Source organism: Colossoma macropomum, unplaced genomic scaffold (assembly GCF_904425465.1).
Source record: "Colossoma macropomum unplaced genomic scaffold, Colossoma_macropomum, whole genome shotgun sequence".
Lineage (NCBI taxonomy): Eukaryota > Metazoa > Chordata > Actinopteri > Characiformes > Serrasalmidae > Colossoma > Colossoma macropomum.
Genome location: NW_023494799.1, coordinates 10725620 through 10752607, shown reverse-complemented (window position 1 = coordinate 10752607; position 26988 = coordinate 10725620). Strand labels below are relative to the sequence as shown.

Here is a 26988-nt window from a genome sequence, read left to right as displayed (position 1 = left end):
CATCCTGCCCTCCCCTGTCACTCAGGACAACAACAACATCCTGTGCAGCAAGTAACCAGGCCCAAATAAAACGTGTTTAGCCCCTTACATGGCCACAGGCCATAAGTTTTATTACACACTTCTATAACCTAAAAATAGTTCAGCTAGTTTGCATTGAAGTCCCTGTAGTTACTGAATCATAAGCTTTAGTACGTAATAAGACTGGGATTGTAAGGCTTGAGCTGAAAGTAGTCACAACATTCTAGAAATAATCACTGTAATCACTGAAGGAGAATAATAATTGCTTTGGTGTAAATGTTTGATGGAATAGAACAGAATTGGGTCTCTGTTGTCTGCACGAAGGTGAAATGAGTCCTGCCTTCATCTCACCAAAAAGTATGTGACATCCCCAGACATATTTTGGGAAATGAACCCTTTCGGGTGTAGCGTAGTGGATAACAGCACTGCTTTCCATTCACCAGACTGGAGTTCAATCTCCTACTTGCATCAGCACACTATACTACACCACTAAAATGCTAAGTTTATGCTTAGTTTTCCTACCTTTGTAACATGATTGAATTGTAAGTCACTTTCCTTCACTTTTCCTACTTGTTTACATGTAAAATAAGGCGTACACAGGTCAGTGATCTTAATTACACTGAATGATAGTTCTTTTAATTTAATTCTGAGTTAGAACAAAAAATAAAATTAATGTCCGTCATCTGTTAAATAGAGGTGACTTGCGTGGTGACTTTTGCCATTTGCACTGAGAATGGTACTGCACAGCTGCAGGACATAAAATTACTTTTCTCTCATAACCCTGAAAATATGTGTTTTTCAATGAGTAGCTCATTATAGCAAATACTAACCTAGTAATAATAAGAAAAATGAGGATGTGCAGTTTATTTTAAAAAATGTGCATTTATTTCTTTAATGTACAAAGCTTTAATTCATAATCTTAAGTATTTCTGTCCTCAGGATTGAATAGTTTCTTAGTAGGAAATAAGTATTCTCATAGTCTCAGCCTAGCTCAGTTGCTAATTCTTTTCTGTTTTATGTCCACTTTCTCCAACATTGTTCTGTTCCTGTCCATCAGGGCCTCAAAGGTCCATCATTATCATAAATATCTGCGAATGGAAAGAAAAGTAAGGAAAAGTTCTGGACAAAGTTTCATACACAGCATTAAAGGTACATTTCAAAACTAAAATTAGCCACAGCTCATAAGGCTAAGGTTTGGGGAACGGTAGAACTGGACTGATAAAGCTGGGCAGGGCTCTTCAGCCAACTAAGCCCTAATCTGTAAGACTGTACATGTAAAAATCAAAAATAATTTAACCACAAAGATGTACGTTAAATTATTAGGCATTACAGCCTGCTTAATAATAATAATAATAATAATAATAATATAGTAATATACATAAAGCTTGACTGCAGATCATTAAAAGAAGACAATTCTAAATTTGAACTCTCATACCTGACCTGTTGTCAATGTCATCATATATTTCGCCTTCCCTGAAATAGATAAAAATAGCATTTGACAGCATTTTTTTTACAAACAAAATTATATGAATGTGAAATAATAAGGAAGATGATAATGATTATAGAACGATACATACGCCTGTAGAAGGTAACATGTGGGCACATATCCATCTAAAAATAGAAGAAAAATGCACAATCACTACTACAATAAATATTCCAATGATTTATCAAATTCTGAAATAATGAAATCATTAAGATGTAAACAAAGTCATTTAGAGTGGTTTGATGTGAAATGCTCCATTCTAGACAAACTCAAAAGAGTCAGAGTCGTTCACAGTGGTGGTGACAGGAATTAGTGCCTCTAAATGCTACCCCACAGAAAATGATAACAAGGAATGATTATAAATGTGCTGCCTGATCTCTGAGACATTGTTTTATGATAGTTTTTGGATAAGATTTCAGCCATAAAACTTTTTTTTTTAACCAAGCTATTCATGAAGGTAATTTTAAGGAAAAGTAGAACCCTGAAGAAAACTTTTTTTTTCAGATTTACCACTATTTTTCCATTAGTACCATTATATATAAAACCTCAGAATACATGTGTAGAATAGGAAATAAAATGGTTAAATGAGCTGCAGTTGCAGTTGAGTTATAGAGTTGACCTATTTCTCCACACTAAACTATGTCACATCGCTCTGAATGACTTTGTTTACATCTCAATGTTTATGTAATGTATAGAAATCTAAGAAATTTCCGATTTTTATACCACTTTTATTGGTTCATTTGCCATTAAAATATTTAAGTATTGCAGTGTTTCTCACAAGAGGGCGCACGGCACTTACATTTGCCCTGATTGTTGCGGCAGAGTACTTTCTTCTCGTTAGTCTGCTCAATGACCTCCAGAATCTCTCCTCGTACAACAGACAGGTCTTTTCCTCCGCTCTTCTTTATATTAGCATTGGGGTCCACCATCATGCAGCCAAGAACCCTGATAGGCCCTTCAAACTGTCATCACCAAAAAACAACAAACAGATTTAATATGCTGGTCTGGTCTGCTCCTTAGACAGTTCAGTGTATTAAAGAAAATGTTCTAGGCAAATTAACAGGGACTTAGCTGACCCGTTGGTGGGGACAACTATACAGAGGATATAAGGAGTAATAAAGAAAATTTACCTTGAACTTTTTCCTAAACTCCTTCTCCTCCTTCTCCAGCTTCTTGTTCTTCTTGGGATCATGGCTAGAAGAATGAACAAACCAATAGTTATAAACAGAACAATATTTTATAACATACTTTTTATGCTAAATATCTCATACAGTAGATGCTAATGTACTAACATGATGGCACCAGAGACATTACATAGACAATAACGTGAGCACATGAAACAAAGCTTCTTTCTCTGAGCTGTGGCCATAAAGTTAAGCATTAACTTAGACAGGAGCTATAATTCAGCTATAATTTAACTAGGAAGCTGTCAATGGAAAGCTGGTTCAGGTGCTGTCCTTGATGAATACTTTGGATTTTTCCTCACTGCTTAATGTAAACACGAGAGCATATGAAGCATGTCCATAAATTGCTGCTATCTGCATATAAATAAGAGCTCTACTCCTCTCATAACATGTAAAAAACACATTTTCAACCAAATTTTGGCAAAGTGGACTGAATACATCAAACCCATAAACTTTACTGTAGATTTAGTGTGATGCACATTGTATATTTACACTTTTATATGTTGAGGACATGTTGATGCAATTTATCAATGTATTGTTGTGAAATTTAAGAGCCATTTTCTGAATAAATATATGAATATATAAAAAGTGATAATGTTATAAAACTTCAGAATTTATGATTATGACGTGGTTATAAAATAGCAACAAGGCAGGACAGTAAACAGACATACACACATAATGCATCGATTTGAAGATGGCGAAGTGCATCAATTCTGGAATGTAATCAATGTTTGCAATAATATTATAATATTCACTCGAGGGATTTTTGGTCAAAATTAAAGAGGAATTCCATCAATTTTGCAAAATGTCTTCAGAATTGTATTATTAAGGTGTAAAGTTTTGATGTGAAATGGCTCATGGTAGAATAACTTACCATCTCAGATTTCTTTACAATGGTGGTGATAGGAACCAGGAGTCGCAAAGTCTACAGCACAAATATAACTATTTTCTGTGCTATCTAAAATGACTGCTGAACCTTCACGTGATCTTCTGAGTTGTTATGTTTAATATTAATAATGTAAAGTAGTGGTAATTATGAGAAAATAAGTTCTCTTTGGGTGCTATTTTGTCTTATGACACTCTGCATGTACCTCTGTGCCATGAATGAATATTTAAAAACATGCTTTAGGCAAAAAGCTTATCTTAAAACTATCATAAAACAATGTCTCCAGCATTAGGCAGGATTTTCATAACCATTTCAGGTAATATTTTTTTATTGGAGGTAGCATTTAAAGTATTATGCATCTCAGGGAATGTATTCACAAAGTTTCTTACAGCAGGAGTGCTGATTTAGGGTTAGATGCATTTACTTACATTTACGATTTATTTATGATGACTTTACTGACTGGAACAGATCCTAGATCAGCACTTCTATCCCGAGCTTTCTGAATATGGTCCCAAATGTCTGGTTCTTATCACCACCACTTTGAACAATTCTGACTTGGTAAGCCTCTCTTGAATGGTGCATTTCACATCAAAAACACTTTGAATGACTTTGTTTACATAATAAGGATTCAACCAAGCAATTCTGAAATATTGATGGAGGTCCCTTTTAAATTCTTGGGCTATTTAAACATTTGTTTTTACTGTCTACGATCTGCTCCTGTGTATATTTTTGTAAACTACAGAATATTTGTAATTATTGTATAATTGTAAAATGATCAAATCACATCAAACTTGAGATTTTGCTGTCAGAGATTTATACCCCTACTGCACACAGTGAGTAATCACAGACATGAAGTTTCTATAATGGTGCGTACCATATCTCAGGCGGGGGGAGGGGGAATTCATCCGGTATGACTGCATCTATATCATCATATACCTCTGACAGAGAGAAAGAGAGAGAGAAAGAGAGGAAATGAAACAACACTGCACCAAGTAAAGATTAGTTGCCTGAATATGCAGTAATTGTCAAACCACTTACCGCCGCCCATAGTAAAACTGCTACAGACAGAAAAAAGAGAACACAACACTCAAAATGTAAATCTCTGCTGTTTTATAACACTGTCTGCATCTAACTACCAATATCAAAAATAGAACTGGAACACAAGCAAAACACCTGTTCAGGGCGTCTGAGCCGACATCATCATAAACGTCATCGTCTTCTTGGACTGGAGGAGGAAGGGAAGAGGGTGTGACTCCGAGGCGAAGCTTCCGCTTCACTTCTTCATAATCCACATCAACACATGTGTTACTGATATAACCATCTACAAGAAAAAAAAACAATCTATTGGTTATTATCAGTTATAGTGATCGTCTAGATTCTCTATTGGAGTAGTTCAAAATGATAAGCATAAGCATTATAAGCAAAATATTTTATGCAATAACTACCTAATGTAAAACTCAGATATACAGTACTGAGCAAAAGTCAGAGACTACTCTTCACTAATTTGATTTCCAGTCAAAACAGCCTATTCATTTTTCAAGAAGTATTTCTGAGGAGATTAGAAACATTTAAGACAATTAATTAGCACAATAAGGAGGATGTCAATAGGAAAATGAGTGAGAAAGGAGTTTCTAAAACTGTTCAAAATATGATTTAAAATTATAGAGGAAATGGAACTCCTAACAACTGTGAAAGGCCTGGAGAACTCCGAAACTGTGACCATCAGATAAACAGCACTTAAAGCTTTCATTTTTGAGAGAGAGAGGAGGAAATCAAGTTCCACTCTTGCTTCAGATCTGAAAAGTGGAAGGACAGAGTGAAGGATGAAAGGATGGACAGAAACAGGTGTTTCTGTCTATCCCTCCACTGTGAGAAAACAGCTCAACGTTATGGGTCTGAAAGCTGTCAAGAAGCTGTTCCTAAAAACGAAATAGAGAAAAAAAGAAGAAACCCTGCAAATCAAACAAGGAAGCTGCTGGTGTTCTCAGAACAATGGTCTGACCACTTGAAGGCCCAGAATGTGTTTGGGATTACCTGGATTGTGAGAAGCAGGAAATACAACCAACATCTAAGACTGAACTTTGGAGGTGTGGAAAAATATACCTTCAGATTTCATTTAAAAACTGAAAGCAAGTCTCTTGAAAAGAATGGAAGCTGTAATAAAGGTAAAGGGTGAGACATTAAATACTGAAAAATGTGATATTATATTTAGTTGTTGAGACTTTTGCATAACTTTCTGTTTAAATGTATGTTTCCTCTTTTTTGTGACACTGAAAAATGAATAATTTGTACTTAATGGCTGTTTTACATAAAAACTAGGCTAAATAAAGAGTGATCTCCTACTTTTGCACAGTACTGTACTGTAGCATTTCACATTACCACAAATGCAACTTACATTGATTGCATTAAATTTACTCTACATTATTTCCACATGAATAAAATATATCAACACAAATTCATCTGTCAGTCTACTTACTTAAGCAGTAATTATGTTGATGTAGAAATTACATACATATTTGAATGAACGGAATAAATTTAGTGCAGCACATTTTCAGTGTATAAAAATTCAAGTTAGCTTTTGCTGTAATAATTTACATCTAGTAATTATTCATTTATTCATCATTATTGGTAGGTACTGAGGACATTTTCAATACTTCTAAGATTACTCAGTGACTACTACAATTATTCAGTAACTTCTATTAAAGTACCATGGAAGTTATGTAGTTATGAGTGTGTGGAACGGACGTGTTGGTCCACAGGCCGGCCCTTAGGGTTTCAAGTCGACCTTTTTACCTTAGTATTTCACATGTCTGCTGATATTATTCTCTTAAATGGCCAGGGTCCACTGGTGGGCCCTAAGAACAGCCCAGCCAGTTAACACTGGAGTCTCTGTAGTCATTGAATAATAAGCCTTGGTATGTAATAAGCCTGGGATTTGAAGATGTAAAACCTGATGCATCACGATGTTTCATTTAAACAAGAAAATTATTGTTTTTCTCCTTTCTTCCAACAAAGTATCATTTTCACCTGCCTCTGAAATGATCAGATTACATCAGAACCAGCAGGCAGGAAAACATAATAAGTTACCTAACAATTATATCGAGTTTCACCTCCTGGTCTCACCACTCTCACCTATCACTGCAAACGATCAGCTAGCTCAGAGACCCTTCCTGACACAGTGTTTTATTCTGAAATATGCCACAGCACGGGAGGAAAATGTGCCATGATTTTTCATTTATGTTGACTTTAAAGGGTCAAGATGTGGTATTTATTTTGCATTCTGTTACTGCAGTCTTTGGTCTCAGAAGAAGCCTAAAGCAGACATGTACTGTAAGCCATGTCTCTGAGGCTAAGCTCACATTCTCTGTTCATGTTTCGAGCCAGCCATTTCCCCTCAGGATTGTTCTTCACTCGGACGATCTCCACGCTCTCTCCCTGCCGCACACGCAGATCACTCTTCCCTCCTTGCCAGTCCTCTCTCACCCGAGCGATGTGCAGTACTTCCTCTTCTCCAGTCAGCTACAGTAAACAACAAACGTGTATGAGTGAATGATAAGGTATCCATCAGCAACATAAACAGGAACATCAACAAATAGCAACCTCTCTTTATCCCTTAGAATTTAACAGATTGTTGTTCCTACTGTGCCTTTAAGACTGATATACGTAAATGATATCTTCAGATTTGCTGCCTTGTACAGTGTCTGGTTTGAAAAGCAGTCCGGGCCGAAACATTCCTTATAACTTCAGCGTGAATGGGTGGGGCTACATTACTGTAGGCTAAATAGGCATATATGTAAATACACTAATTTTTGTGACATTACAGAAACAATTAATGAAAATTGTGCTGTTTTTGCAGCTTAGTTTGGATATATGGACTGTATGGACTGGGGAGTGAATGGTACAAAATTTAGGAATGTTTACATTCTACATCAAACTCTTTTATTTCACAAAAGCAAGGAAAATCCAGTTTTGCATTATATGAGTCCTTTAATGTAAGAAAATGAGAAAGTGCGTGAATTTTGATGCATAGTAAACGCTTACATTTACTCAGTTATATGTATTTAAGTAAAATTAAAAAGCAAGATTTGTATTTTCAAACGGAAATACTTTTTTCCAAGTGATGAGAGTCAATAAAGTTTCACTTTAGTATATAACATTTTGTTACTATTTCTCTTTTTTGTGTTTCATTTCATGTTGCTTTGTTGATTCAGCACCTGCACTTTCCACTGTTGCATGCAACTCTCAACCTTTAAGCATAAGCATTTTATTTTAGACCAAAAAGATCCCAAAAAAAGAGAAGAATGGCACATAACAACATAACTTCACCTTCTATGCTCAAACATGCAGGATGTACTAAGAACTTCCATATAATTTCAGTCATCAAGTTTAAATACAAGTTTAGTAACCAAAAATTTAGGCTGCAAGAAAAGATACAAAATGTAACATGGAACATGACTGATGATGATCCCATTTTTGAGAGATAATATAATGTGAATGTGATATTTTCAACAGATGTTTCAGTGATGATCTCACAGATGAAATATGTTAAAATGTGCACTTTTCATATATCATGACAAGCATGAATGTATAATCACCATATAATAAATGGTAACAAATTATATTATAAACTTACTTTGAATTTTTTTCTGTACTCATTTTCTTTTTTACGCCGTTCTTTTTGTTCTTTCGTTTCTGTTTCTTGCTGTCGTTTGAGTTCCTTTTGTTTCTTCTTCTCAAAGACGGCTGGCTGAGCAAACTCCTCCTGTCTATAGTTCAGCAGAACACATCAAATGAAATCTGAGAAGTGAAATTTGCTTGTGACAAAATTGGTGGTAAAATGTATTAAGGCCTCCAACTCTAAGTGTATTATTCAGTTATTATTTATAAGACACATTATTCATTAACTATAAATTATTTAAAACAAAGCTAATAAGTAATTTATGTAATATGTAGTAGAATTGGGCACATATATTGGGCCTTTAGTATTTTAGGGGTTAATTATTACTATGAACTGTGCAGATAAAACCAAAGCAGTTTAGTGAAACCAGCGAACCACTTACTCTTCGATATGCTCGTAAATTTCACTTTGATCACTGTCCTAAAAATCCAAGCAAAGAACAAGTAAACATTCACACAAAATAAGTTTGTTTGAGCATGAAATTCTTAAGAAACAGTGAAATTCTGAATGTAAAGTATGGGGACACACACCTCACCAGCCTGAGATGAGAAACTGTCAGTCCACGATTCTGTATAAGCACAACATATGTTTATTAACTAGCATATTAAAGCCATAGTTCAATCAGCTATAAAATTATTATAGGAAAAAATGGGCATCAAAGCTGCTATCAAACATATATGAGATCACATCAACGTGTAAGAAATGAGTTCATGGCCAAAGACAATTTCAAAGTCTGTAATTGCAAAGTATTGTTCTTATAAAAAAGACACACTGAAAAAGTAATGCATTGAAATTCCTTGATTCAAATCTGTACAATAAAATATGGTCAGCCCCATGATTACGTTTGGCAAAGATAGGTAGAAAAAAATGTCTTTGTGGTTAATAAGCTCAGTCTAAACATAGGATTTCCACTGGATAATTATGACTCAGTCATGTAACTAACTCTAATAATTAATTTTGATAATAACTCTTTGGTTATAAAACTGGACCAGAAATATTAGATTTATTGATATAATAAAATGGTGTTACTATTACTAATACTGAAATGTAAATATCGATGAAAATACTTTTGTTGCCTCCTCCCCCGGTTCTAAAAACTTGGTTGCGCTCAGAGCGTGAAGCAGAAGCTTCAACATTCTCCAGCTTCACTGCAGCAGAGCTCACTAACGGTCTAGATTTTAACCTCAAATACATTTAGCACAGATTTTGACGTTACTGTATAAAAAGACACTTAATGCAAAGTGTTTGGTGCCTACGCCACAACAGAATGTGTAGGCAGCACATATCACTTTATCTGAGTCTGAGGTTAGCGTTAGTTATTGTATCATTAGCATCACCTCTAGCTGTGGCAGCCCTCACTTTACTTCTTACAGTGTTCACATACATGCAGAGTTCCATAACTTAAAATAAAAAATCATGAACTTTTATGTAGTTCTGAGTAGTACATGTGAAAAAATGCCCTCTAGCAGGTTCTGCTCAACCCCTCCACTGTTCAATTCAAAGTTACATGCCTTTGAATTTAACACTGAAAATTTGAGAACAATTGATCCTTTAATTGAAGTAAATTTAGTCTGAGAAAACAAAAACCCTTATCAACAAATATGTTTTTAATAACACTACGTTACTATTATTTACACCACACAAAATGTGACTGAAGCATGATCTCATTTATATTTCAGTTTCACAGAGGCCAAATTCCCTTATTCATTTAGGATTACAGAACACACAAATAAAATGAGTCAAATGTGTGTTGACCTTCATAAACCAGACAATGGCTATAAAAATAGTTACATGCCCGCAAAAAGTTAAAACAGCCAGAGCTACAGTGAACCTGCCTGGAGGAATGCTGATAATACATTTTAATGTAAAAATGATGTTTACGTACATTTGAATCAAGTGAAATCAATGCATCACTTGTGTTCAGTGTACATCAGTATGAACAAGGTTGCATAAGGACACAGCCCTACAGATGACATCATTATATGAAGTAAGTCATAGCTGGTATGAAACATCCCGTTGTTTACCTCTGGAGGATGGCTTTGGAGGAGGAGGTGGAGGTGGGGGCAAATTAACATCATCGTACGTATCCTCTTCGTGCTCAATGTTTCTGAGAAACCCAAACGAAATCAGTCAGTACTTTTGTATTTGATCTGCATTGTTCTCAGGAAATTCCACAATTTTGCAGTGCATTTACCATGCACGCACCTACGCACACTGGAGGCGTTAAAAAGCGAAAGCGCTCATGTTTGAGGTGCGCTTTTGAGTGGCATAATAAAGCAAGCTCAAAGATATAGAGGTGTAACAAGCAATGTAATCCACTGTCAGGCATTTGTATCACCTGTGCTTTATTCTTTCTGTTGTCATTGTTGTTAAATTTATTTTAATGTTGTATCTGAAATGACAAATTCCAATTTAAGTGATAAATGAACAGTAGCAAGAACTATAAGAATAATAACGCTTACGGGTTTGAAAAGGGAGGTTTATTTGGTGGCAGGAGTGTAGGTTTATTTGGTGGCCTTCCTGGTCCTGTGGAATGTGCCCACACACACACACACACACACACACACACACACACACACAAACGTCCAAGACATCAGACATCACAGTTATCTGACTATGAAGTACATATGTAGGTCCTTTTAAAACATATCGTGGCTGTCAAAAACAAAACAAGCAAGTTTGATTTTTATTTTCTATGTCATTTGAACAGCGGCTTGGAATTTGAATTAATTTTTCTTTACATTAACTTACATTAAAAGTTTTTAGATACATATGTTTTTGGATAATAATAATAATAGCTGTCTTTAATCTTATCTTGCACTTTTCTGAACAGAGTACTGTTTGCCCTGAAAATATAAGCTTGAAATGAATATTTGTTACATCAAATTTGATCACTTGCCCTGGATTTACCTGCTTAAACTGCAAAGGCCTGTATGTGGGTCTAAACACTTCAGTTCCTTTTTTCATAGCAGTTTCCAACTTTCATAACAGATTCTAGTCAGTTTTGTTTAGCAGTTTATTAGTTAAGCCCAGACTTATCACATACTGAGGCCTATTATTCATTAACTACAGGGACTTCAACGCAAACTGGCTGAGCTACTCTTAGGTTATAGAAGTGTGTAATAAAACGTTGGACTCCTGGTCCTTTAAGTGGTTAATTTTGTTGTTAGAGAGCAAAAAGCCTAATCTGAATAATAAGAACGAGTAAGGGGTCACTTTACTGGTCTTAATGAAGAATTTCACAGAATTCATAAAGAAAATGTACAGTGGTTGCGCAGCTTCAGCAGTTCTCAGGCGGTTGTATAACGGTTAGTATGGTATTTTAGATAGTCGCTAAGATGTTGCTAACTGGTTGCCATATCCCAGGTTGTTAATTCTAAGTGTTGCTAAGTGGTTGCTATGATGTGGTTTCTAATGTTCGCTATCCAAACTCTTCGCTATGGTGTTGGTGGGTGGTTGCTATGGTCCACCAGGTGGATACCAGGTTTCTATAGCATTTTTTGTGGTTGCTAGGGTGTTGCTATGTGGTTGCTATGGTATCGTAGGTGGTTGCTAGGATGTTGCTAAGTGGTTGCTATGGTTTCCCAGATAGCTGCTAGGGTGTTGCTAGGTGCTTGCTGCAGTTCCAGGTGGCTGCTATGGTATGCTATGTGGTTTATAATGTACTGCAAGTGTACTTGTATCATCACAATATAAGTGGGTTTCACAAACTTTAGTCTGTCATTCAGTCCTGGGGGGTTAAGAAATTGTCATTTAACAATGATTGTACTAAGGCCGTACGTCGGATGAAAAATTTGCATACAAGAACACCAGTCTCAATCAGACTAAACATTTCAAAGTTGGAAAGTTGTCGACATCTCGAAAACTGTGGGACAAATTAGTGGATAAAAAGCTGACAGAAAAATAAGAGAAAGAAGAAGAAGAAAGCAAACCAGATAACAACAGTGCAATAGTTCTCTTTCACTAATGAAAGAGATGTACCTACCCTCAGATGTCTTGGTCTCTTGGCGTCTTGGGGGTTGAAATGATAGCGCCTTTTTCCGTAAATGGTCCAGGTTGACCACTGGGGGTCGCCTGGGCTTTGAAGGTCGTTGCCCAACAGCAGGAAGAGGCTTTCTCAGAGGTGCCACCTCAGACAAGCTCTTCTGGCTGGGCAGTGAAGGTCTGGGAAATGATTGGGGTTTCCTGTCATCAACATGCTTCATCATTTTGTTTTGGAGAAGCTCTCCTGTCAGTTTTACTCTCCCTGGGATCTCAGGCTCTGTGAGGGGCGTTTTAGGCTCCTCTTTGGCTCCCATACGGTGGGAGGGTGGGGGTTTGGGGAAGACTCCATGAGGGAGCCTGACCAAACCTTTTTGGTTCGGTGGTGGAGTTCACTGGAAGGATCGGCCTTGGAATTACAGGTGAAGACTTGTTTCGGACCGCTCCGTTGGCCGAGGACTCTGACGTAGGACCCACCGCAGAATGTCTCGGGGATGCGCCACCTCCAGAGCTGGCAGTTTCTGTCTGTACATTAAACTTAGCCCTCAGGGCTCTGACGTCGACATTGTCCCCCTATGAAAAAAACACAAAAATTAACTTACTGTAGCAGAGGCAAATATCCCAGGAAGGGTGGGATGCATAACACAGAATGTTGTTGTCTCTTGATATGTAGTTTACCCATGAACAGTTAGAAGTGAAATACATGTAATGCTGTTATGTAATCAGGGTGCAAAAAAACTACCTGTATTCGGTTACAGTTACAGTAACCAGATTACAGACACATTATAAAAATAGGGTGATTACTAGTAGGATTACATTAAAACCTCTTCATCGTTAATTGCACAAAACAAAAAAAATATAAAATTACAATATGCTCTACTGCAGGGTGGTAAACGTAGCAAATACAGGATGAAGAGCTGCCTCTGTTAGCTACAGCAACTGTAAAATATTTTATAGTGAGCTATAAAGTGCAACTCTATGTATTACCTGGAATTCTGAAAATGGTTGTGGTTATGCTGCTAAGGACTATTATTAATTATCAGCACCGATAATAATAAACGCACAAGAGTCAATGCTGCTCTGGGACCACAACTGGTCTATTTGTTTCCCCAACCCCTTTGAACACTGTCTAAACTCCACTGTCCTGTGCTTAACACCCATATAGTTATAGCATATTGTATAGAAGAGTTTTTGTATGCTGTTTGCATAGTTTATTGTCTGTATGCGTTATATTCATTCTCTGTTTGTCCTGTTGTTTGTTCTGTGTTAAATGTAGCACTGTGTCCTGGAGTAACTATATTTCGTTTCTCATTCAACACATCTGTGGTGAGAAGAAATGACATGAAAATAAAGTTGATTGACTTAGGTTTAACAGATTAGAACTGTGATATTGTTATTGTAAGGATAGTGGAAATACTCACATAGAAATCTGAGTTAATGGGGAATTCCACTGATATTTCAAAATTTCTGCATAATTCAGTGGTTCAGATGTAAACAAAGTCTTTCCGAAGGGTTTTATGTGAAATGGTTCACTGCAGAGAAACATACTGATGTAGATTTCTTTACAGTGGTGGTGATAGGAATCAGGTGTTGCAATGTCTACAATGTAAAAATAGACATTTTATCTACTATCCAAAACCACCAGTGAACAGTGTCTTCTGTTATGTTGATTATGGTAAAATAATAGTTACTCTGAAAAGCAAGTTTTCTTGCAATGCCCTGCATTTACCCCGCCGCCATGAATGGATTTTAAAAATACATTCTAGACTAAACTCTTCTCAAAACTATCATTGAACAATGTCTTCGATATGAGGCGGCATATTCATAAGCACTTCACATAATAACTTTTCGTGAAGGAGCCTTTAGAGGCAAAACCACTGTGAACGATTCTGACTTGACATGCTTTCTACAGAACAGAGCATTTCACATCAGAACACTCTTAACAGTTTAATTCTTCTAAAAATTCTAATTTATGCAGAAATCTTTACAAAATCGTTTGAATTTCCCTTTAATATCACTCACTCTTTACTTCCAGTCACCCAGTTTATTTTACATTGCACAATGTTTAAAACCACCACGACACTGCTGTGCCTGACATACTCGTAGCAGCACAACACCAACTCACAACATGTCAGTGTCACCGCTGTGCTTTGAGTGGTCCACCACCCAAATTATATCTGGTCCAATGGTGGTCCCTTTCCACTTGGACAGAGTAGAGAGGCAACTGTCTGGCAACAGTTGAGCCCTTGCAACAAAAAATGTGACATTTTTGTAAAATCATCTAAGCATGGTATTGTAATGTTTGATATCCTGTATTTAAAATAAAAGGGTCACTAAAATGTAAATAAAGCATAGTTTAGCTTTTAATGTAAAATGCTGTACAAAATAAAATACAAAACAAAGTAACTGGTAATCCAAAAAAGGTGGTATGGTCTATATATTGTTTATCATTGGATGGGCTCAGCTGGACTACAATATGCAACTGTACAAAGTTTTACCAAGTGTAAAGTAAACTCATATTGAAAATTTACTAAATTAATCAATATGAATTTTGTGGATCACAATGTGGTAAGAACTCTATTCTGTCTCTACACTTTTCAAAGTATTTTTAATAGCGTGAACAAGGTTTTAAATATCTGCGCTGACAGCAGCGTTTGAGGTCTTGTGCAAGCCAAAAATGTGAGCAAAGACCAAGCGAGCTAACAGAGGTACAGACCTATAACCTGCTCTTACTCAAACACATTCGAACTACAGAGAGTAACAGGACACAAGAAAAATATCATCACAATGCCAGGAAAATTAAAAAACTCAATTGTTCCTGTGCAAAAAGTCACAGATCAACTTTTCATTTAATTCATTTCCAGTCAAAACAGTAATTTAGTACAAGTTATTAATGTTTTTTAGCATTGAAAAAATTAGAAAACACAGGCATTTCAGCCACTAAGAACAATATCAGTATTTATTGTGTCTATCCTCTGTTTTATTACAGCTACCTCTTTTTCGGGAAACTTGCTTTCAGTTCTTCAAAGAAATCTGCAATATTTTTCCACACCTTCAAAGTCTGTTTGACAGTCAGTCTTAGATGTATTGCATTTTCTGCTTCTTACAATCCAAGTAATCCCAAATACAGACATCTGACTTTTTTTGACTGTTTCATTTACTCAGTAATGTTGTTTTGACAGCTACACCTCCTTTCAGACTCATAGCGCTGAGCTGTCTTCTCACAGTGGAAGGATGGACAGAAACACCTGTGGATTTTTTCAGATCTGAAGCAGGAGTGGAGCTTGATCTCTCAAAGATGAAAGCCTTAAGCACTGTTTATCTGTGGATTTGTGAATTCTCTTGTATCTAATCTGCTCAGAAATATCTCCTTTAGCCATTTTAGATACACAGGAGAAAAAACCTGCAAGGCAGATAAGGTGAGCTTGGGTAGTTGCTTATGTGAATGTTAGTGTCTCTTTGAAGGGGAACATAATATCAGTCATTTGGGAACAGCTTTTGTTGGAAGGACACAGGAAAGTGGCAATAACATGCACAAAAGTAAAAAGTGGACAAATACTGACAGATTACAACCCCAAATCAGAAAAAGAAGCATGTAAAACAATACAACAGCACATTATTTATTATTTATGTTGTAAATAATGAATATTGTTTTTTTTTTCAAAATAAACATTTATTTCTATTACGATTCTTGCAACACATTTCAAAAAAACTTGGCACAGTAAAGCATTTACCACTTTGTAATGTTGCTGTTCCTTTTCACAACACCTAAAAGACGTTTAGGGACTGAAGACATCAAGTGATGAAGGATTTTAGGAGCAATTTTGTTCCATTCTTCCTACAAGCAAGTTTTAACGTGTCCAACAGTACGGGGTCTTCGTTGTAGCATTTCGCATTTTAAAATGCCCCACACATTCTCTACTGGGGACAGGTCGGGACTGCAGGCAGGTAAATCCAACACCCGCACCCTCTTCTTCCGCAGCCATGCCTTTGTAATGTGTGCACAATGTGGTTTTGCATTGTCTTGCTGAAATATGCACGAGCATCTCTGGAAAGGATGTCACTCCAAAATCTCTAGGCACTTTTCTACCTTAATGGTGCCATCATAGAAGTGTAAGTTACCTCTGCCAACAGCACTGACACAACCCTATACCATGACGGACCCTGGCTTTTGGACTTGTTGCTGGCAACAGTCTGGATGGTCCTTTTCGTCTTTGGTCCGGAGAACATAGGGTCCATTTCTTCTGGTAAATACTTGAAATAATGATTTATCTGACCACAACACATGCATCCACTGTGTGATGGTCCATCCCAGATGCCTCCGAGCCCAGAGAAGTTGACAGCGCTTCTGCAGTTAACTCAAGGCTTCCTTTTGGCACGGTATAGTTTTAACTGGCATTTGTGGACGTAACTACGTAGCTTTACAAAGGTTTGCCAAAGTAATCCTGAACCCATGTGGTTTTAAATTGTAAATGAATGACGGTTCTTGATGCAGTGTCATTTGAGGGACTGGAGAGCAGCTTAAGCTTAAGCTTGCGTCCTTTACGCACTAAAATTCCTCCAGATTCCCTGGATCTTTTAATTATGTTATGCACCACAGAGAGTGAAATACCCAAATACCTCCCTCTCTTTCTTTGAAAAACAGTGTTTTAAATATTTCAAAAATATCCTCATGCATTTGCTGGCAAACTGGTGATCCTCGGCCCATCTCTGCTAGGACTTGGCCTTTTCTGGATGCTGCTTTTGTACCAAATAATCATTGCAATCACCTGTTTCAAATAGCATCATTATTTAATTACTTTACCTCATTGCTAGCCCTAAATTGCCCCTGTTCCAACTTTTTTGGAATGTGTTGCAGGCCTGAGTGGTAGGAATAGATGCATATTTATAAATGAAATGAGCTGACCAGACAAAACATGAAACATCTTGTGCTTGTACTGTATGCAATTAAATAAAAGTCAAAGCAAATTGAAATCACTGCTTTCCTTCTGCATTTTCCTGATTTGGGGTTGTAGATATTATTCATGTATGTGTTAAATATCTTTCCTGCTTTGTACTTGTATTAGAGGCTGTTTTGACTGGAAATTAAATAAACAAAAGGGTGCCCTCTGACTTTTGCACTGTACTGTATTTTGCATGCGCAGCAAATGTATTACTCTGTGCTACATTATATGTGTGTATGAGGAAGAAAATCTGGGACATGTTTTTAACCTGACACAGTTTGGCAGCTATTTTTATTGCAAAGCGAACTCTCCTGCTTTGTACGAAAGCATGAACTTGTGTAAACCACGTGATTCTACCAGGTGTCTGTCGGTGAGGACAGGGGGGTTACACTTTGCGGAACAGGGGTAAAAACCCTGAAAAATGAGAATACATCTATACCATCACAGTTTGATTTTCACATTTGTTTAACAGTCTAGGATTCCCTTTTATATGCAATTTACCCCAAACACCCTTTTACGCTTTTAGCATCAAACACCATCTCACATAACTTCTGTAAAGGATCAAATTAAAGAACAGTGAGGGCTTGATTTGAGGGGGGACTCATAGGTACAATGACAAAAATGATTCCCAGTGTAAGTGCCATTCCCCCATTCCCATCCCGTTTAGAATAATGTGCTTATGTGTTTATATTACTTATGATGTCTAATAAGTTTCATTCACATCTACACATAAGGTTGCTTTGTGTGTATCCAGAGTTCTTCATGTCAAATAAACAAGTGCAAAGCACACATGCATCTACTAAACTATTCTCTGAAAAGGAGAAGTTTTATTTGGTTCATCACTGCCATGCAAAACTCATATTTTCCATTTTTAACCCTGTAATGTCCCGTTGAACCATTTGGTAGAGCACATTTTGAGTCACTATATATGTCACAAAGTGCCATCTCGACCGTTTGGTAGACGTGAATATTTTAACAAGTGTGGGGTCAAAAAAACGAAAAAGAAAAAAAAACACCATTTGTTTTTATTATTGCCCCAAACAAATAAAAAATATAAAAAAATAAAATTCCATTGCTTTTTTCTTGGTAAGGACATTAAAGGGTTAAAGCTGCCCTTCATACTGTCTGTACATGTCATTAATAAAGTACCAATCGAAACAGTCTGAAATCACTTAGAATAATATCCTGTTATATTAACATGCATTAAAATTAAGAACTTATTCCTTTTTTTTTTATATAAAGTTCCCGTTTTGGAGATGCAAGGTTTTCTGACAACGTAAGTGTAACTGCAGTGACGAAATGCAGTGGAAAGAATAAATAAGGAATTTAGAGATGATTGAAGTAAAATACTTTAGTTCACTGTGAAGAGATTGTGGTTACAGACCTGAATGTTATATGCAGTAACGTACTACATATAATCCGGATTAACCCCTCACATGGCCAGAGCCTCAAAGTTTTATTACACACTTCTAAAATAGCTCCACCAGTTTGCATTGAAGTCCCTGTAGTTACTGAATAATAAGCCTAAGTGTGTAAAGAGCCTGGGATTTTAGGTGTTTAATCTGATTACAGAAACTGTTGTCATCTGGATTACTCGTAATCAGAGTAGGACATCTTTCATCGCCAATCAAATTAAAGTTATTGATAAAGTACATCAATAGGTAATGGTAGGTAATGGTAGGTAATATCAATACTAATTCTTCATTTTGAGTGCGTCCATAAACTGCATGATAGCTGTGTCAATATGACTGATAACAACAGTTAGTAGTTATATAAGTTGGGGGGGGGGTATAAGGTAGAGGGAGAGAATATTATACATTTTTCTAAATTTGAGCACAATTACATAGTGAAGATGTAAACTAAGTAAACGATGAGTGGTTTGATGTGAAATGCTCTGTTCTAGAGTAACCTACTGAGTCAGAATTCTTCACAGTGGTGGTGACATGAGTCAGACATCTGAAGAGATTAATGCCTCTAAAGCAGCCTCATAGGAAGTTATTAAATGAAATGATTACAAATAAGTTGTCTGATGTCTGAGAAATAGTTTTATGATAGTTTTGAAAGGTTTTGGCCTAAAACGTACTTTTTTAATCAATTCAAGGTGGAGAGGTACGTACAAATGTAGGTTCACTGGTTGTTTTGGACAGCAAATAAAATGGCTATATTCGTATCGTAGACGTCACAACTCCTGGTTTCTTGCACCACCACTGTAAAGAAACCGGTGTTGGTGAGTTTCTCTACAATGAACCATTTCACATCAGACCAGTGTGGTTATCTCAGTCACTGAATTATGCAGAAATTTAGAAAAATCAGTGGAATTCCCCCTTTTAAAGCTGTTTTAGGTTCAAAGATCTGCCAATTTACCAAAATTTATGAAACCACATCAACCAGGTGGATCAGAAGCAGTTATTAAAGTAATCGACAAGTAAACAGATTACATTACATCTATTAAGATTACTTACACTGTTACACCGAAAGATTACTTAAATAATTATTTACTAATTAACATTTGTAATCAGAATCAGATACTATTTCTGAAGTTTTCTACCCGACACTGGTTATTAGGAAAAGAACTGATTCACTCTTCTCTTTGCAGGTAAACCTCTGAAAGCCCGATTTAATTGCCAATATGACATTAAGACACATTTAAACAATGCGACAATGGAGTAACTACTATCGGGAGTAAGATACAAGGAAGATTTTACGTCAGAGAATCAATAACTGCACAATGCATACAACAAACAAAATAGATTTAAAAATTCCTGTGACTTCAGGCAGCTGGACCAATAACCCCACACCACAATCAAGAACTTACACTGATTAAAGAGTGTAAATGGTACAAGTTCTCTCAGTAATAAACACCACAACTTTCTGACAAAACTTCCAGACCAGCTTCTTAACAAACAGTATAATATTCATAGACACAATGCGAGACACAGTTCATTGTTCAGAGAGGTACATTAAATGCAGAAGATGCAGATACTTTGCAGAAGTGTGAATTCCCCTCACCATCTTACAGCACAGACAAAAGCTGCATGCTTGAAGTTGCTGCTATCAATGATATGTTGTCAAGAACAGTTTTACGTGTTGTTGGTCAAGTTCTAGACTTTGTAAGCTATAAGCCAGTGGCTGAAAGCCATGTTAACTGGAATAATTTCACTGTATGTAATTTGCAAACTATTTAAAGTGTTTTATGCCAATTCTAACTGAAAAAATGATTTTTGAGCACATTAGTAACACATTGTCACCATGTGAACAAAAGCTTGTATCTCCATTTTTGTCACTTTTTACTTTTATGACCTAACCTGACATTGTCAGCTGCACTTTACATTGGGCTAAATTTTTAAGACAAATGGTCCAATAGAAGTCGTCCAAAATTATTTATCTTCAGCATTCTTGATAGCTAGTTTATGATACATCTGATTGTGTCCATCCATCTTGTCGTCCTCTTCCTCTTTTACCTTCAATCATTCCATGCAGGACTGTCTTTTCCAATTAATTGGTTCTTCTCATAATATATCTGAAATCAGAGCCTCAGTTTCGTTATCTGGGCTTCAAATATGAGGTGATGATTGATTCGGTCAAGAATGCTTTTGCTTGTTTTCTTTGCCGTCCCTGTTTTTTTTCCAGTAGCCTTCGTCAACAATTCAAGTTCAATGGCATCAACATCTGAATCAGACAATTCTGAAATTTGTTTGCAGAGATACGTTATTACATCTTAAGATCTTCTCACACTCCTTCATCCTCAGTCGAGCGCCAATCTGTGCCGTATTTCATGACTGCTGGATTCTTCGTTGTTAATAATTGATCCAAGTAAACAAAAGCTGTCCACCACTCGTACATCTTCCCCATCAGTGGTAAAGCTACCAGTCTTTCCTTTGTTTTCTTTATATTGAGCTGAAGACTCTTTCCATTCTGTCCTTTAACTTTCTATATGAGGGCGTTCAGATGTTCCTGATTTTGTCTAGAATTGCTTGAAATGAATAACATCTACAAAAAATTAAGAAGGTCCTTCTCCTGTAAAGTCACCATTTCGGAAAGTGACGTTGTGCTTCATTTAGGCCTCTTTTCTTTGTATAATGTGAACAGTTTAACTATTTTTATTATGCATTATTCTACTTTACATACAATAATGAATTATTTATACCACAAACAGACTATTTAGAGCTAAGAATACTGCACTTTTTATGTAACTACAGTCTCCAAGGAAGAGAACAAAAAATAATAACAATAAAAAATGGTGCAAAAACATTTTTTTGAAAAATAAATAAACAAATAGATTGATAAAGAAGCACTAGGGAAAATAAAAAATCAAATTTACACAATGTTATCAGCCAAGAAATGTTTGGTGTTTGCTTCTTTAGTTTTGGAGCTCTGGGGCTAATGTGGCTAACAAATAATCGAAGCTCGTCCACTAGCACTGTGAAAACCGCATGCCTAAATCTTCACACACTTCAGACCACGCAAAATTATTAAGTAATCTCAAATACACTTACTTATGTGATTTCTAACACTGTGTGACAAAGGTCAGGCTTCAAGACGGCTGCTGTGACTGGCTTTAGCTGTGCAACATCCTTTAGGCCATTTTTATAGATAACAGTACGTCATACACTGTCAAAAACCACATTAGCAAGTCTATTCGAGGCATCTTAAGAACGAGACATGGTTTGAGGCCAGGATGTGATGACTTAGGGCTGCAGTTTGCGCAATGTTAAACTGACTAGAACCTTCCATTCCTTGTAAATTTGAGCTTTTGCCAAACAAAGTCACAACGTCACACAGTGACTACATGCCAGTGATGGTTCTTCTTCCTCGAATTTATGACACAACAAACAGGGACTTTTCCTAATCATCAACCTCTAAAATCTATGCCAAACGTACAACGATTTTAGCACAAATGTCACTAGGAGTGCTTACAAAGCTTGCATCCTCTTGCAGACTTCTTTCGTGTTGATAAAGAGGTTAAATGCGGGTTCAGAACAATAGCGAGACACAGGAAGCGCCTCCAAACCACACACACCTTTACACTACCCCTGCATCACTCAGCAAAGACTGCCATACAAGTTGGAGTCCATGATAAACCAATCAGCAGCATGCTTTGCTACAGAGACTCTTTGTAACAAAAAGGCAAAGGAAATGGTCCATTATCTGCACTACAATGCACTCGCTTAAATAAGACACAATCACAACACACAATCCAAATAGTACATGTGTTAAATAGGGAACGTTTTCAGACGAAACCGATAACATCATAAACAGAAAATCATGTACACCATCACTTTTTAGACTGCAGGCCTATAAAGTGCGTTACTGTCCTATTTGCCAACATTGTCTTCATGCATAAACAAATGATGATATAACTTTAATGTAGAGTGTGACAGCACTATTTAGACTACAGCTGATGATCATACAAGTCTAAAACTAGGATAAAGCTTTGTCCCATGCGTGTTCTGGAGAGACAACAGAGTTGCGTGTTCACCATGCTCTAGTACAGAGGGCTCTATTCAAACCCCAGTCAGACTCAATTTACATTCTCTTCCATTTCAGTTCAGTACCTGAGCCAGGCAATCAAGCACTGGACAACAAATGATCTAGAGCAGGATAAAAATATGGACTGGCTGGGGATTCTCTGGGGACTGGAATGGAAACCCTCTGCTCTAAGACCCCTAAATCAATCTATGAAGAAAATGCCAATTAGCTGATTGGTTTTAAATGATAGGAAACACTAAAGTTTGTAGAGCTGTGAGCTGTTTTTATTAGGGACATTCGGTCTCGTCTTCACCTCCAAAACACCAGCAAGGACTGATGTTTTCATTTGGATGGCATGTTAAGTAATTTAGATGCTAATTCAACTTTAAAGTTTGTAGGACTGTGGCCCTGTGGCTCTTTAGGGCTCTGTGGCCCTAAAGGAGTGTTTTTATCAGGGACATTCAGTCTCATCTTCATCTCCAAAACACCAGCAAGGACTGATGTTTTCATTTGGATGGTATGTTAAGTAATTTAGATGCTAATTCAACTTTGTTAAGCAAACGGTTAAACTCCAGTGCTGGCAAGAACTGTCTTTACAGCTGAAATAAACACAGAACAGCACCAGGATAACTACAGTTTATGGCATTTATGAGATATATGCAAGTTTAGAATTTGAAAGTGTATACTGAGATCAAGTCAAATCTTCTGAACAGTAACTTCTTTTCCTAATATTAGCACAGACAGAGAGCTGCTGAGTACCAACTAGCATTTGTTTATGTGTAATTTTTGATGGATTTGTACTTTCTGAGCATTTCAGTCATAATAACTGTACTTGTACTTAACTGTATTTGTGAGGAAAGACATCTACTTTTCCTTATTCACATTCACAGCTGCTTTTGGGGTTAATTTCATTCTTGTGTTGATTCAGTATCTGGACTGTTTCTCTCACTTTCGAGCTTCAGCATTTCGTTTTAGACCAAAAGTAGCACAAAAATAAGAAGTTCCACTGCAGTTCTAAGGGAACTTAGTACATGGGTTTTTTTAAAACTCATACCTTTTTAAAGTCTTACTCAAATTGTTTTGCTAGCTATTCTCGCTTCTACGTGAACCATTATTTCAATGAAGCAGCAGCAGCTTTTCTTGAGGATAGTAAAATGAACAAGAAACGAAAAAACAACATAGACCCAAAAACAGAAAAGCTTTAACATAAATAACTGATGAAGTCTTACCATGGATATCAGAGCAGAGTTTTACTTTCACGCAACTTCCATGACATCCTGAATCGACATTAAATAATCTGGCGCTGTTTCCTGAAGGACGAGGCTCGTTTGCGATGGATAACCTACATCACACTGTTACGGCTTTGTCTCTTCCCACTCATATTCGAACAAGTCCCGCCCCGCACTCAGCCCCGCGTGACGATTGGCTGACAGCGGCCCGTCTCGAAACCCTAACCGCTCTCACAGGTTTGCGCTGAATGGAATGTCTAAATAAGAAACTAAACAAGAGCTTAAGCGCTTCAACAAGGAAAACTCTTCAAACTATATGGTCGTCTGCTTTGTTATGTTATTCTGGTCACTCTCATAGCAAACATTTGATATTCATCATTTGATTTTTTCAGCATTGGACTGTTGTATTCAGTTCTCAGGACAAGAGAGAACAATATGAAAGGAAGTATTCTGAACATCAAGCGTATAATGATATAAAGCATCTCACTAGGTTGCTCTGTCTCTGAACTTTCAGAATGTAATGTACCTCTAAGCCTGGTTTCAGATTTGTTTTAAATAAGAGTCAGTTTCATTTGTGTTCTACCAAACAGTGCGGTATAGAGGGCAGTACAGTTGTTTGTCTCCCTCTTGCGTCCGGACTGTGAACTGCACCAGTTTGCTGTATAATTCCACAGAGAATACACCAGGGCTCCCCAAAAGGCGGCCTGCAAGAGTTAAAACGTTGGGCCGCCGCCAAGACATAGGCACATATATACTAGAGCATCTATAGGTGACCATCCAAATAAAGTGTGACTGCAGTGTTGAGGGTGTATTAGTGCCAGGATGTGCACTCTGAAGTTCACAATATAAAAAATGATGCCCTGTTTTGGACAGACTGTGCTAACACTAGCGTGCTTGTCTGTTTTTAAGGACAGTTGGGTTCATTAGACTTTTTCTGATTCACTCAACTAGTGTTTTTTATTTCCTTAGTATGAAATATTGGGTTTAATTACACAATAACCATGTTACATCAACTAATACAGACTACACAGTGAGAACCGGTGAGTTCAAGAGAAATGGAGATCAAAATGCTTTTCATTCAGAGCCATAGTAAAAGTGTGGTGTCATTACTCCACTCAACATGAAGCGCCTCACAACGCAGAGGCAAACCCCAAACTTACACTAGCTAGAATTTTCTGAGGTTAATGCAACTACTTTATTGTGTAATTAAAACCAATATTTACTATTATGCAAGCAAAAAACACTAATTGAAGTCAGCAAATATTTTCCTTTAAGTATAATGAATTTAGTGATCTTTAAAAGCAGAATCTAGTAGCATTATCAAAGTGTAACGAAAGCATGGCTATATTTTTAAATCATGAATTTCAGATTTTGGACAAATGCAGCCAACACACTGCATGTTAGCTGATATTAAAATACAATACTACAAGTTGCAGAAGAATATATGATCTTATACTACATTACGATGGTGGATATTATAAACCAGCATTTGAATTTAAATTTTTGTAGCCCTTGTAATAAATGGGAGGTCTTAAAGCTGACTATCCTGGACCAACGAGAGCAGCCCGAGGAGAGCAAGTGGGTTCTCGCAAACACAAATACTAGGACCCAACTTGAGTTTTTAAAAATGTATCTGATTAGTTCATTTATTTATTGGTTATACAAACAAAGATGCCGAGTCGAATAATTAAAAATAAACCTGAATGATTTAATGGATTTTCCAATTTAAGAGACTAATTCTTATGATAACAACTGGTTTGAAAATTAATCTGTAAATAAAGATTTTTTTTTTTTTTTTGGGAACTTTTTCACAGTCTGTACTCTTGTCGAACAAAAAACAAGCAAATTATTCAAATATATATTACAGCCTATGAATGCGATTGTACTTCACTCCTCCTGCACATTAACAGCCAACTTACTTACAACTTACTTACCACACAACATTTTGTTGTTGGTTAACATTCATAAAGTTTACAATGAAGTCATTAAAGTATTGAGATTCAACAGTTAAAAGTAATAAAAAAACTTGTTCGTTTCTAATAAAAAAAAACATATGTAGACAAAACTTGAAAATAGAATAATTGCTGTGCAAATAGAGCTCCAATGGATCTACTGAAATGATTAACAATATTTATTAATCATGTATTTATATGTTTGGATGCGGTTTCCTGACAATGACCCAGATGAGCCACATACTCAGTTGGTAACGCCCTCTGGTGGATATTTTTGGTACTTCATGAAATCTGACCTAGAATATCAGACGCTCCAGAGGATTTTATGCGGTTATTTATTGTGTTTCCTGTCATTTTATGTTTGTTTGAATGTTTAATTAAAAAAACACCTTTTTCATCTTTAAATGCATAAAATGAAAAGTACAAAAATATTATTCAAACATTTTATAAATACTGCAATTCTAGAAAGTCATCGATATTTCTTTCCCCTTTTGTTTGAGTTTATTAATTGGGCTGTTGTCCATTTCCATAACTTTATCACATATCTTAATGTTTATCTGTGTTTTTAAGTACTCCACAGCTGTGAATTCTGTGATTCAAGTAATTAAATTATTTAAATAAAAATAATAATAAATAGACTACAACGCAGTCAATGGGTCAATGACGTCATGGGGGAGACGTTTCCATGGTGACGGACAGCGTCACGCGGGATAGTTTCAGAAATAAAAGAGTAGGCGGTTCGTCCACAGATATACACACCTAGTTGCCGCGTTGTCTGTTGTTCTCTGAGGCGATACGTCTGCGCGTCCGCCATGTTGGAGCGGTCAAGATCCGCTTGTGAACAAATTCACTTGTATTGAGAGATGAAGAGTCTCAGGATTAAATCGGCCACAACTTCCTTATTACTCAACCGATTTTCACCAAATCTGTTATAATCCTCAGACATAGATTAATCTAGGCTACTTTTATTTCATTAATAACTGATCGTGCTAATTAGCCGTCCGGACCAGCAGGAAAGTATTCAGTCTGCACCTGACGTTAAAAGCCGCGAGTTCCGGTAGAAAAACAATCTCACACACATCAGCAAATCCATTAATGTGTGAATCACTTCTAATCTTACTACACATAAATAATAAAATAAGCCCCCCAAACCATTTGCATGCTT

The 26988-nt window shown here is 36.6% G+C and overlaps 1 protein-coding gene across 3 annotated transcripts; it reads right to left on the bottom strand.

The window, feature by feature from the left end:
* Positions 1-880: 880 nt before the first annotated feature.
* Positions 881-24013, bottom strand: si:ch73-40i7.2 (FYN-binding protein 1). Of its 3 annotated transcripts, none has more exons than XM_036587266.1 (16): positions 23872-24012; positions 12235-12803; positions 10712-10775; positions 10274-10356; positions 8780-8817; positions 8632-8669; positions 8205-8337; positions 6931-7090; positions 4745-4892; positions 4610-4629; positions 4446-4509; positions 2632-2695; positions 2301-2463; positions 1596-1629; positions 1454-1491; positions 881-1106 (listed from the first exon to the last, which is right to left on the bottom strand). In XM_036587266.1, the coding sequence occupies exons 2-16, from the start codon at positions 12545-12547 to the stop codon at positions 1072-1074; spliced, it is 1395 nt and encodes a 464-aa protein (XP_036443159.1). In that variant the 5' UTR covers positions 12548-12803; positions 23872-24012; the 3' UTR covers positions 881-1071. The 3 variants fall into 3 exon arrangements, with proteins under 3 accessions (XP_036443159.1, XP_036443161.1, XP_036443160.1); XM_036587268.1 differs by having other exon boundaries at positions 1459-1491; XM_036587267.1 differs by having other exon boundaries at positions 942-1106; positions 4610-4626; positions 23872-24013.
* Positions 24014-26988: the final 2975 nt, after the last annotated feature.